Source organism: Haemorhous mexicanus (assembly GCF_027477595.1).
Source record: "Haemorhous mexicanus isolate bHaeMex1 chromosome 32 unlocalized genomic scaffold, bHaeMex1.pri SUPER_32_unloc_2, whole genome shotgun sequence".
Classification (NCBI taxonomy): Eukaryota; Metazoa; Chordata; class Aves; order Passeriformes; family Fringillidae; genus Haemorhous; species Haemorhous mexicanus.
In genome coordinates, this window is record NW_026775983.1 from 81,172 (window position 1) to 93,950 (window position 12,779).

Sequence of the window (12,779 nt, forward strand, 5' to 3'; positions counted from 1 at the left end):
GTGTTCCCAATGCTCCCAGGTGTGCCCCCAGGTGCTCCCAGGTGTGTTCCCAATGCCCCCAGGTGTATTCCAGGTGTGCCCAAGTGCTCCCAGGTGTGTTCCTAATGCCCCCAGGTGTCCCCCAGGTGTGCCCAGGTGCCCCCAGGTGTGTTCCCCATGCTCCCAGGTGTGCCCAGGTGCCTCCAGGTGTGCCCAGGTGTGCTCCCAATGCTCCCAGGTGCATTCCCAATGCCCCCAGGTGCTCCCAGGTGTGTTCCTAATGCCCCCAGGTGTCCCCCAGGTGTGCCCAGGTGCTCCCAGCTGCGTTCCCAATGCTCCCAGGTGTATCCCAGGTGTGCCCAGGTGCACCCAGGTGTGCCCAGGTGCTCCCAGGTGTGTTCCCAATGCTCCCAGGTGTGCCCAGGTGCCCCCAGGTGTGTTCCCAATGCCCCCAGGTGTCCCCCAGGTGTGCCCAGGTGCCCCCAGGTGCGTTCCCCATGCCCCCAGGTGTCCCCCAGGTGTGCCCAGGGGCCCCCAGGTGCGTTCCCAATGCCCCCAGGTGTGCCCAGGTGCTCCCAGGTGTGTTCCCAATGCTCCCAGGTGTGCCCAGGTGCTCCCAGGTGCGTTCCCAATGCCCCCAGGTGTGCCCAGGTGCTCCCAGGTGTGTTCCCAATGCTCCCAGGTGTGCCCAGGTGCTCCCAGGTGCGTTCCCAATGCCCCCAGGTGCCCCCCAGGTGTATCCCAGGTGTCCCCCAGGTGCGCCCAGGTGTGCCAGGTGCTCACGTTGTCGGTCAGGGTGACGTCGGCCCCGCGGGTCAGCAGCCGCCGGATGACCTCGATGTGTTTGTGCTCGGCCGCCCAGATGATGGGGGTCCAGCCCCCGCTGTCCTGGGGGTCACTCGGGGTCACTCGGGGGTCACTCGGGGGTCACTGACCACCCCTGACCCCCTGGTCACCCCCCTGACCCCCCCAGATGATGGGGGTCCAGCCCCCGCTGTCCTGGGGGTCACTCGGGGTCACTCGGGGGTCACTGACCACCCCTGACCCCCTGGTCACCCCAGACCACGCCAGACCCCCTGGTCACCCCACTGACCACCCCAGACCACCCCAGACCCCCCCAGATGATGGGGGTCCAGCCCCCGCTGTCCTGGGGGTCACTCGGGGTCACTCGGGGGTCACTCGGGGGTCACTCGGGGGTCACTGACCACCCCTGACCCCCTGGTCACCCCAGACCACCCCAGACCCCCTGGTCACCCCCTGGTCACCCCAGACCACCCGCTGACCCCCCCAGATGATGGGGGTCCAGCCCCCGCTGTCCTGGGGGTCACTCAGGGGTCACTCGGGGGTCACTCAGGGGTCACTGACCACCCAGGACACCCCCAGACCACCCTTGACCCCACTCAGGACACACTGACCACGCCCAGGACACACTGACCACGCCCAGGACACACTGACCACGCCCAGGACCACCCCTGACCACACTGACCACGCCCAGGACACACTGACCACGCCCAGGACACACTGACCACGCCCAGGACACACTGACCACGCCCAGGACACACTGACCACGCCCAGGACACACTGACCACGCCCAGGGCACACTGACCACGCCCAGGACACACTGACCACACTGACCACGCCCAGGACACACTGACCACGCCCAGGGCACACTGACCACGCCCTCACCTGTGCGTTGACGTCCACCTGGCCGGTGCTCAGCAGCAGCTCCACCATCTCCAGGTGCCCTGACCGCTGACCACTGACCACGCCCAGGACACACTGACCACACTGACCACGCCCAGGACACACTGACCACGCCCAGGACACACTGACCACGCCCTCACCTGTGCGTTGACGTCCACCTGGCCGGTGCTCAGCAGCAGCTCCACCATCTCCAGGTTGCCGTTCTTGGCCGCGTGGTGCAGGCAGGTGGAGCCGTCCTCCTCCTGTGACGTCATCGGGGAGGGCGGTGACGTCACACGGGGGGGGAGTGGTGACGTCATACGGGGGTGGGGTCATTGTACAGGGGGTGGTGATGTCATACGGGGAGGCAATGATGTCATAAAGGGAGTGGTGACGTCACAGCAGGTTGTGATGTCATACAGGGGAGGTGACATCATACGGGGGGGGTGATGTCATACGGGGAGGTGGTGACGTCACAGGTGTGTGATGATGTCACAGGTGTGTGTGACGTCACAGGTGTACCAATGATGTCACAGGTGTGTCAACGATGTCTCAGGTGTGTGTGTGTGATGTCACAGGTGTGCGTGATGATGTCCCAGGTGTGTCAATGATGTCCCAGGTGTGTGATGACGTCACCCAGGCGTGTCCCAGGTGTGTGATGACGTCACCCAGGCGTGTCCCAGGTGTGTGATGACGTCACCCAGGTGTGTCCATACCTGGCTGTAGGCACAGCCCCCCCTCTGCAGCAGGTACCGCGCTGTGTGTGTGTGTGATGTCCCAGGTGTATCCCAGGTGTGTCCCAGGTGTGTCCCAGGTGTGTCCGTACCTGGCTGTAGGCGCAGCCCCCCCTCTGCAGCAGGTACCGCGCTGTGTGTGTGTGTGTGATGTCCCAGGTGTGTCCCAGGTGTGTGATGACGTCACCCAGGTGTGTCCCAGCTCACCTGGCTGTAGGCGCAGCCCCCCCTCTGCAGCAGGTAGCACGCTGTGTGTGTGTGTGTGATGTCCCAGGTGTGTCCCAGGTGTGTCCCAGGTGTGTCAATGATGTCCCAGGTGTGTCCCAGGTGTGTCCCAGGTGTGTCCCAGCTCACCTGGCTGTAGGCGCAGCCCCCCCTCTGCAGCAGGTACCGCGCTGTGTGTGTGTGATGTTCCAGGTGTATCAATGATGTCCCAGGTGTGTCAATGATGTCCCAGGTGTGTCCCAGGTGTGTCCCAGGTGTGTCCGTACCTGGCTGTAGGCACAGCCCCCCCTCTGCAGCAGGTACCACACTGTGTGTGTGTGTGATGTCCCAGGTGTGTCCCAGGTGTGTCCCAGGTGTGTGATGACGTCACCCAGGTGTATCCCAGGTGTGTCCCAGGTGTGTGATGACGTCACCCAGGTGTGTCTGTACCTGGCTGTAGGCGCAGCCCCCCCTCTGCAGCAGGTACCGCGCTCTGTGTGTGTGTGTGATGTTCCAGGTGTATCAATGATGTCCCAGGTGTGTCAATGATGTCCCAGGTGTGTCCCAGGTGTGTCCCAGGTGTGTCTGTACCTGGCTGTAGGCGCAGCCCCCCCTCTGCAGCAGGTAGCGCGCTGTGTGTGTGTGTGTGATGTCCCAGGTGTGTCCCAGGTGTATCAATGATGTCCCAGGTGTGTGATGACGTCACCCAGGTGTGTCCCAGGTGTGTCCCAGGTGTGTCCCAGCTCACCTGGCTGTAGGCGCAGCCCCCCCTCTGCAGCAGGTACCGCACTGTGTGTGTGTGTGATGTCCCAGGTGTGTCCCAGGTGTGTGATGACGTCACCCAGGTGTGTCCGTACCTGGCTGTAGGCGCAGCCCCCCCTCTGCAGCAGGTACCGCGCTGTGTGTGTGTGTGTGATGTCCCAGGTGTGTCCCAGGTGTGTGATGACGTCACCCAGGTGTGTCCCAGGTGTGTCCCAGGTGTGTCAATGATGTCCCAGGTGTGTGATGACGTCACCCAGGTGTGTCCCAGGTGTGTCCCAGGTGTGTCCCAGGTGTGTGATGACGTCACCCAGGTGTGTCCCAGGTGAGTCCCAGCTCACCTGGCTGTAGGCGCAGCCCCCCTCTGCAGCAGGTACCGCGCTGTGTGTGTGTGTGATGTCCCAGGTGTGTCCCAGGTGTAACCCAGGTGTGTCCCAGGTGTGTCCCAGGTGTATCAATGATGTCCCAGGTGTGTGATGACGTCACCCAGGTGTGTCCCAGGTGTGTCCCAGGTGTGTCCGTACCTGGCTGTAGGCGCAGCCCCCCCTCTGCAGCAGGTACCGCGCTCTGTGTGTGTGTGTGTGATGTCCCAGGTGTGTCCCAGGTGTGTCCCAGGTGTGTCCCAGGTGTGTGATGACGTCACCCAGGTGTGTCCCAGGTGAGTCCCAGCTCACCTGGCTGTAGGCACAGCCCCCCCTCTGCAGCAGGTACCGCGCTGTGTGTGTGTGTGATGTCCCAGGTGTGTCCCAGGTGTGTCCCAGCTCACCTGGCTGTAGGCACAGCCCCCCCTCTGCAGCAGGTACCGCGCTGTGTGTGGGTGTGTGATGTCCCAGGTGTATCAATGATGTCCCAGGTGTATCAATGATGTCCCAGGTGTGTGATGACGTCACCCAGGTGTGTCCCAGGTGTGTCCCAGGTGTGTGATTACGTCACCCAGGTGTGTCCCAGGTGTGTCCCAGCTCACCTGGCTGTAGGCGCAGCCCCCCCTCTGCAGCAGGTACCGCGCTGTGTGTGTGTGTGTGATGTCCCAGGTGTGTCCCAGGTGTGTCCCAGGTGTGTCCCAGGTGTGTGCCAGCTCACCTGGCTGTAGGCGCAGCCCCCCCTCTGCAGCAGGTACCGCGCTGTGTGTGTGTGTGTGTGTGATGTCCCAGGTGTATCAATGATGTCCCAGGTGTGTCCCAGGTGTGTCCCAGGTGTGTCCCAGGTGTGTCCCAGCTCACCTGGCTGTAGGCGCAGCCCCCCCTCTGCAGCAGGTACCGCACTGTGTGTGTGTGTGTGATGTCCCAGGTGTATCAATGATGTCCCAGGTGTGTCAATGATGTCCCAGGTGTGTCAATGATGTCCCAGGTGTGTCCCAGGTGTGTCCCAGGTGTGTCCGTACCTGGCTGTAGGCGCAGCCCCCCCTCTGCAGCAGGTACCGTGCTGTGTGTGTGTGTGTGATGTCCCAGGTGTGTCCCAGGTGTGTGATGACGTCACCCAGGTGTGTCCCAGGTGTGTCTGTACCTGGCTGTAGGCACAGCCCCCCCTCTGCAGCAGGTACCGCGCTGTGTGTGAGATGTCCCAGGTGTGTCCCAGGTGTATCCCAGGTGTGTCAATGATGTCCCAGGTGTGTCAATGATGTCCCAGGTGTGTCCCAGGTGTGTCCCAGCTCACCTGGCTGTAGGCGCAGCCCCCCCTCTGCAGCAGGTACCGCGCTGTGGGTGTGTGTGATGTCCCAGGTGTGTCCCAGGTGTGTGATGACATCACCCAGGTGTGTCCCAGGTGTGTCCCAGCTCACCTGGCTGTAGGCGCAGCCCCCCCTCTGCAGCAGGTAGCGCGCTCTGTGTGTGTGTGATGTCCCAGGTGTGTCCCAGGTGTGTCCCAGGTGTGTGATGACGTCACCAGGTGTGTCCCAGCTCACCTGGCTGTAGGCGCAGCCCCCCCTCTGCAGCAGGTACCGCGCTGTGTGTGTGTGTGTGATGTCCCAGGTGTGTCCCAGGTGTATCAATGATGTCCCAGGTGTATCAATGATGTCCCAGGTGTGTCAATGATGTCCCAGGTGTGTCCCAGGTGTGTCCCAGGTGTGTCCCAGCTCACCTGGCTGTAGGCGCAGCCCCCCCTCTGCAGCAGGTACCGCGCTGTGTGTGTGTGTGATGTCCCAGGTGTGTCCCAGGTGTGTCCCAGGTGTGTGATGACGTCACCCAGGTGTGTCCCAGCTCACCTGGCTGTAGGCGCAGCCCCCCCTCTGCAGCAGGTAGCGCGCTGTGTGTGTGTGTGTGATGTTCCAGGTGTATCAATGATGTTCCAGGTGTATCAATGATGTCCCAGGTGTGTCCCAGGTGTGTGCTGACGTCACCCAGGTGTGTCCGTACCTGGCTGTAGGCGCAGCCCCCCCTCTGCAGCAGGTACCGCGCTGTGTGTGTGATGTCCCAGGTGTATCAATGATGTCCCAGGTGTGTGATGACGTCACCCAGGTGTGTCCCAGGTGTGTCCCAGGTGTGTCTGTACCTGGCTGTAGGCGCAGCCCCCCCTCTGCAGCAGGTACCGCGCTGTCTCCAGCTGGTCGTTGGCCACGGCCTCCATCAGCGGCGTGCGGCGCTGCTTGTCCACGGCGTTGATGTTGGCTCCGGCCTGCGGGGACATTGGAGTGACCAATGAGGGACCACTGAGTGACCCCTGACCCCTGAGTGACCCGAGTGACCCTGAGTGACCCCTGAGTGACCCTGAGTGACCCTGAGTGACCCCTGAGTGACCCCTGACCCCTGAGTGAGCCTGAGTGACCCCTGAGTGACCAATGAGGGACCACTGAGTGACCCCTGACCTCTGACTGACCCTGAGTGACCCCTGAGTGACCCTGAGTGACCCGAGTGACCACAGAGTGACCCTGAGTGACCCCTGAGTGACCACAGAGTGACCCTGACTGACCCCTGAGTGACCCTGAGTGACCCCTGAGTGACCCTGAGTGACCCTGAGTGACCCCTGAGTGACCACAGAGTGACCCTGACTGACCCCTGAGTGACCCTGCGTGACCCCTGAGTGACCCTGAGTGACCCCTGAGTGACCCTGAGTGACCCCTGAGTGACCCGAGTGACCCCTGAGTGACCCTGAGTGACCCTGAGTGACCCCTGAGTGACCAATGAGTGACCCCAGAGTGACCCTGAGTGACCCCTGAGTGACCCTGAGTGACCCTGAGTGACCCCTGAGTGACCCTGAGTGACCCCTGAGTGACCACAGAGTGACCCCTGAGTGACCCCTGAGTGACCACTGAGTGACCCCTGAGTGACCCTGAGTGACCCTGAGTGACCCCTGAGTGACCCCTGAGTGACCAATGAGTGACCCTGAGTGACCCTGAGTGACCCCTGAGTGACCCTGAGTGACCCTGAGTGACCCCTGAGTGACCCCTGAGTGACCCTGAGTGACCCTGAGTGACCAGAGTGACCCTGAGTGACCCCTGAGTGTCCCCAGGTGTGCCCAGGTGTCCCCAGGTGTCCCCAGCTGTCCCCAGGTGTCCCCAGGTGTATCCCAGGTGTGTCCCAGGTGTCCCCAGGTGTGTCCCAAGTGTCCCCATGTGTCCCCAGGTGTGCCCAGGTGTATCCCAGGTGTATCCCAGGTGTCCCCAGGTGTATCCCAGGTGTGCCCAGGTGTATCCCAGGTGTATCCCAGGTGTATCCCAGGTGTCCCCAGGTGTATCCCAGGTGTCCCCAGGTGTCCCCAGCTGTCCCCAGCTGTCCCCAGGTGTGCTCACCTGGAGCAGCAGGTGGCAGATCTCCAGGTGTCCCTTCTGGGCTGCACTGGGATCCCATAGATCCCACAATGGGATGTCCCCAGCTGTCCCCAGGTGTATCCCAGGTGTCCCCAGGTGTCCCCAGGTGTGCCCAGGTGTCCCCAGCTGTATCCCAGGTGTGCCCAGCTGTATCCCAGCTGTATCCCAGCTGTCCCCAGGTGTATCCCAGGTGTCCCCAGGCGTATCCCAGGTGTGCCCAGCTGTCCCCAGCTGTCCCCAGGTGTATCCCAGGTGTATCCCAGGTGTCCCCAGCTGTCCCCAGCTGTCCCCAGGTGTCCCCAGGTGTATCCCAGGTGTCCCCAGGTGTCCCCAGGTGTATCCCAGGTGTCCCCAGCTGTTCCCAGGTGTCCCCAGCTGTCCCCAGGTGTATCCCAGGTGTCCCCAGGTGTGCCCAGGTGTCCCCAGGTGCGCTCACCTGGAGCAGCAGGTGGCAGATCTCCAGGTGTCCCTTCTGGGCGGCCGCGTGCAGCGCCGAGCGCTTGCTCTGGGCGTCGCTCTGGAAGTTGGGGTCCAGGTTGTCCACTGGGGGGAGGGGCACAGAAATTGGGGGGAAAAACGCCAGGAATGGGAAAAACGCCCAAAAATGGGAAAGGGACCCAAAAAATGGGGAAAAACCACCAGGAATGGGAAAAACCACCAAAAAATGGGAAAAGGGACCCAAAAAATGGGGGAAAAACCACCAGGAATGGGAAAGGGATGGAAAAAAATGGGGGGAAACCCCCCAGGAATGGGAAAAACCACCAAAAAATGGGAAAGGGACCCAAAAAATGGGGAAAAACCAGAAAAAATGGGAAAGGGACCCAAAAAACGGGGAAAAACCACAAAAAATGGGAAAAGGGACCCAAAAAATGGGGAAAAAACACAAAAAATGGATAAAGGGAACCAAAAAATGGGAAAGGGACCGAAAAAATGGGGAAAAAACACAAAAAATGGGAAAAGGGACCCAAAAAATGGGGGGAAAAACGCCAGGAATGGGAAAAAATGGGATTTTGGGGGTTTTTCCTGGGATTTTGGGGGTTTTTTCCAGAATTTTTGGGGTTTTTCCTGGGATTTTGGGTTTTTTTTTCCCTAGGATTTTTGTTTTTTTTTTTTTCCAGGATTTTGGGGGTTTTTTTCAGATTTTTGGGGTTTTTGGGGATTTTTGGGATTTTTTTCCTGGGATTTTTGGGATTTTCCCCAAATTTGGGATTTTTTAGGATTCCACCCCAGATTTTGGGATTTCCCCCAGGATTTTTGGGGGTTTTTTTCCAGGATTTTTTGGGTTTTTTTCAGATTTTTGGATTTTTTCGGGATTTTTTGGGGTTTTTTCCTGGGATTTTTGGGATTTTCCCAAATTTGGGATTTTTTAGGATTCCCCCCAGATTTTGGGATTTCCCCCAGGATTTTGGGGGGTTTTTTTCCCAGATTTTTGGGGTTTTTTGGGATTTTTTGGGATTTTTTCCAGGATTTTTGAGATTTCTTCCCAGGATTTTTGGGATTTTCCCAAATTTGGGATTTTTTAGGATTCCATCCCAGATTCTGGGATTTTCCACAGGATTTTGTGTTTTTTCCCAGGATTTTTGGAGTTTTTTTCCCAGATTTTTGGGGTTTTTTGGGGATTTTTTCCAGGATTTTTGGGATTTTTTCCCGGGATTTTTGTGATTTTCCCAATTTTGGGATTTTTTAGGATTCCCCCCCAGATTTTGGGGTTTTTCCCAGGATTTTGGGGGTTTTTTTCCAGGATTTTTTGGGGTTTTTTCCCAGATTTTTGGGGTTTTTTTCCGGGATTTTTGGGGTATTCCCCGGGATTTTTGGGATTTTCCCAATTTTGGGATTTTTTAGGATTCCACCCCAGATTTTGGGATTTCCCACAGGATTTTTGGGGTTTTTTCCCCAGGATCTTTGGGGTTTTTTCAGATTTTTGGGGTTTTTTGGGATTTTTTGGGATTTTTTCCCCGGGATTTTTGGAATTTTCCCAAATTTGGGGATTTTTTAGGATTCCCCCCCCCAGATTTTGGGGTGGTTTTGGGGGTCCCCACTCACGCAGCATCAGGATGACCCCAAATCCCCCCCCAGATTTTGGGATTTCCTCCAGGATTTTTGGGATTTTCCCAAATTTGGGGATTTTTTCCCCGGGATTTTTGGGATTTTCCCCAAATTTGGGATTTTTTGGGATCCCCCCCAGATTTTGGGGTGGTTTTGGGGGTCCCCACTCACGCAGCATCAGGATGACCCTGCCCAGCTCCCCCTGTTTGACGCTCAGGTAAAGCTGCCGGGGGTGGAACCTCAGCTTCTTCCTCCTGGGGGGAACTGGGAGTGACTGGGAGGGACTGGGAGGGACTGGGATGGGACTGGGATGGACTGGGAGGGACTGGGAGGGACTGGGAGGGACTGGGAGGGACTGGGATGGGACTGGGAGGGACTGGGATGGGACTGGGAGGGACTGGGATCAAACTGGGATGGACTGGGGGGGACTGGGAGTGACTGGGGGGGACTGGGAGGGGATTGGGAGGGACTGGGATGGACTGGGATGGACTGGGATGGACTGGGATGGACTAGGAGGGACTGGGAGTGACTGGGATCAAACTGGGAGGAACTGGGGGGGACTGGGAGGGACTGGGGGGGACTGGGATCAAACTGGGAGGGACTGGGAGGGACTGGGAGGGACTGGGATGGGACTGGGAGGGACTGGGATCAAACTGGGATGGACTGGGGGGGACTGGGAGTGACTGGGGGGGACTGGGAGGGACTGGGAGGGGATTGGGAGGGACTGGGATGGACTGGGATGGACTGGGAGGGACTGGGAGGGACTGGGAGGGACTGGGAGGGGATTGGGAGGGAACTGGGAGGGACTGGGAGGGGATTGGGGGGGACTGGGAGGGACTGGGAGAGACTGGGGGGAACTGGGAGGGACTGGGATCAAACTGGGATGGACTGGGGGGGACTGGGAATTGACTGGGATGGACTGGGATGGACTGGGAGGGACTGGGAGGGGATTGGGGGGGACTGGGATGGACTGGGATCAAACTGGGAGGAACTGGGAGTGACTGGGGGGAACTGGGATGGACGGGGATGGACTGGGATTAAACTGGGATGGACTGGGAGGGGACTGGGAGGGACTGGGGGGGACTGGGAGGGACTGGGATGGACTGGGAGGGATTGGGATGGACTGGGATCAAACTGGGAGGGACTGGGAGGGAACATGGAGGGACTGGGAGGAACTGGGGGGGACTGGGATCAAACTGGGAGGGACTGGGAGGGACTGGGATCAAACTGGGAGGGGATTGGGAGGGACTGGGAGGGACTGGGAGAAATTACAGGAAGCCCCAAGGAATTTTGGGTTGTTTTTATCCCCCCAGGTGTGGATTTATCCCCCCAGGTGAGTTTTTGGGCTGCTTTATCCCCCCCAGGTGTGGTTTCATCCCCCCCCAGGTGTGGATTTAGCCCCCCCAGGTGTGGATTTAGCCCCCCCAGGTGTGGTTTTATCCCCCCAGGTGTGGATTTATCCCCTCCAGGTGTGGTTTCATCCCCCCAGGTGTGGTTTTATCCCCCCCAGGTGAGGTTTTGGGCTGTTTTATCCCCCCCCAGGTGTGTTTGATCCCCCCCAGGTGTGGTTTTATCCCCCCCAGGTGTGGATTTATCCCCCCCAGGTGTGGTTTGATCCCCCCAGGTGTGGTTTTATCCCCCCCAGGTGTGTGTTTAGCCCCCCAGGTGTGCTCCTGCCTCACCTTTCAGCCTCCTGGCCCAGCAGAGCCTTCTCCAGGTGTGGATTTACCCCCCCAGGTGTGGATTTATCCCCCCCAGGTGTGGATTTATCCCCCCCAGGTGAGTTTTTGGGCTGTTTTATCCCCCCAGGTGTGCTCCTGCCTCACCTCTCGGCCTCCTGGCCCAGCAGAGCCTTCTCCAGGTGTGTTTTGGGGATGATTTATCCCCCCCAGGTGTGGATTTATCCCCCCCAGGAGTGGATTTATCCCCCCCAGGTGTGGATTTATTCCCCCCCAGGTGTGGTTTTATCCCCTCCAGGTGTGGTTTTATCCCCCCCAGGTGTGGTTTCATCCCCCCAGGTGTGGTTTTATCCCCTCCAGGTGTGGTTTTATCCCCCCCAGGTGTGGTTTCATCCCCCCAGGTGTGGTTTTAATCCCCTCCAGGTGAATTTTTAGGCTGTTTTTATCCCCCCCAGGTGTGGTTTTATCCCTCCAGGTGTGGTTTTATCCCCCCCAGGTGTGGTTTGATCCCCCCTAGGTGTACCCAGGTGTGCTCCTGCCTCACCTCTCAGCCTCCTGGCCCAGCAGAGCCTTCTCCAGGTGTGGTTTGGGGATGATTTATCCCCCCCAGGTGTGGATTTATCCCCCCCAGGTGTGGTTTTATCCCCCCAGGTGTGGATTTATCCCCCCCAGGTGTGGTTTTATCCCCCCCAGGTGTGCTCCAGCCTCACCTTTCAGCCTCCTGGCCCAGCAGAGCCTTCTCCAGGTGTGGTGTGGGGATGATTTATCCCCCCCAGGTGAATTTTAGGGATGATTTAAGCCATCCCAGGTGTGGTTTTAGCCCCCCCAGGTGTGCCCAGGTGTGCTCCAGCCTCACCTCTCGGCCTCCTGGCCCAGCAGAGACTTCTCCAGGTGTGGTTTGGGGATGATTTATCCCCCCCCAGGCGTGGATTTATCCTCCCCAGGTGTGGTTTTATCCCCCCAGGTGTGGTTTTATCCCCCCAGGTGTGGATTTATCCCCCCCAGGTGTGGTTTTGGGCTGTTTTATCCCCCCCAGGTGTGCCCAGGTGTGCTCCTGCCTCACCTCTTGGCCTCCTGGCCCAGCAGAGCCTTCTCCAGGTGTGGATTTATCCCCCCCAGGTGAATTTTAGGGATGATTTAAGCCATCCCAGGTGTGTTTTTAGCCCCCAGGTGTGGATTGATCCCCCCCAGGTGTGGTTTTAGCCCCCCAGGTGTGGTTTTATCCCCCCCAGGTGTGCCAGGTGTGCTCCAGCCTCACCTCTCGGCCTCCTGGCCCAGCAGAGCCTTCTCCAGGTGCTCTCGGGCGGGGCCTGGGGGGAGCCCCCGGGCGCTCAGGGCCCCCCCCGAGGGCAGGGCCAGCGCCGGCCCCCCCGAGCTGTCGATGGGCTCGGCCCGGGGGTCCGGGGGGGGGGCCCGGCCCTCGCCCTGCCCCCGCATCCGGGCACTGAGGGGGGAGAGAGACCCCAAAATCAGCCAAAAATCCCCAAAATCCCCAAAAAATCCCACCCAAAATGACCCAAAATCAGCCAAAAATCCTGAAAATACCAAAAAAATTCCACCCAAAATGACCCAAAATGACCCAAAATGACCCAAACTGTGCCCGGCCCCTTGCCCTGCCCCTGCATCCGGGCACTGAGGGGGGAGAGAAATCCCAAAATCAGCCAAAAATCCCCAAAATCCCCAAAAAATCCCACCCAAAATGACCAAAATCAGCCAAAATCAGCCAAAAATCCCCAAAAAAATCCCACTCAAAATGACCCAAAATGACCCAAACTGACCCAAACTGTGCCCGGCCCTCGCCCTGCCCCCGCATCCGGGCACTGAGGGGGGAGAGAGACCCCAAAATGACCCAAAAATCCTGAAAATCCCCAAAAAATCCCACCCAAAATGACCCAAAATGACCCAAAATCAGCCAAAATTCCCAAAATCCCCAAAAATCCCACCCAAAATGAC

At 59.2% G+C, this 12,779-nt stretch overlaps 1 protein-coding gene across 1 annotated transcript in view; it reads right to left on the reverse strand.

The window, feature by feature from the left end:
- Nucleotides 1-12,278, reverse strand: part of EHMT2 (euchromatic histone lysine methyltransferase 2) — a 48,741-nt gene extending 36,463 nt beyond the window's left edge. Inside the window, exons 1-6 of the mRNA XM_059837335.1 lie at nt 12,085-12,278; nt 9,319-9,401; nt 7,538-7,644; nt 5,847-5,969; nt 1,824-1,925; nt 763-867 (exon numbers count right to left, since the gene is read on the reverse strand). Of these exons, the coding sequence (XP_059693318.1) occupies nt 763-867; nt 1,824-1,925; nt 5,847-5,969; nt 7,538-7,644; nt 9,319-9,401; nt 12,085-12,263 (699 nt within the window). The 5' untranslated portion in view covers nt 12,264-12,278. The remainder of the gene's footprint in view (nt 1-762; nt 868-1,823; nt 1,926-5,846; nt 5,970-7,537; nt 7,645-9,318; nt 9,402-12,084) is intronic.
- Nucleotides 12,279-12,779: the final 501 nt, after the last annotated feature.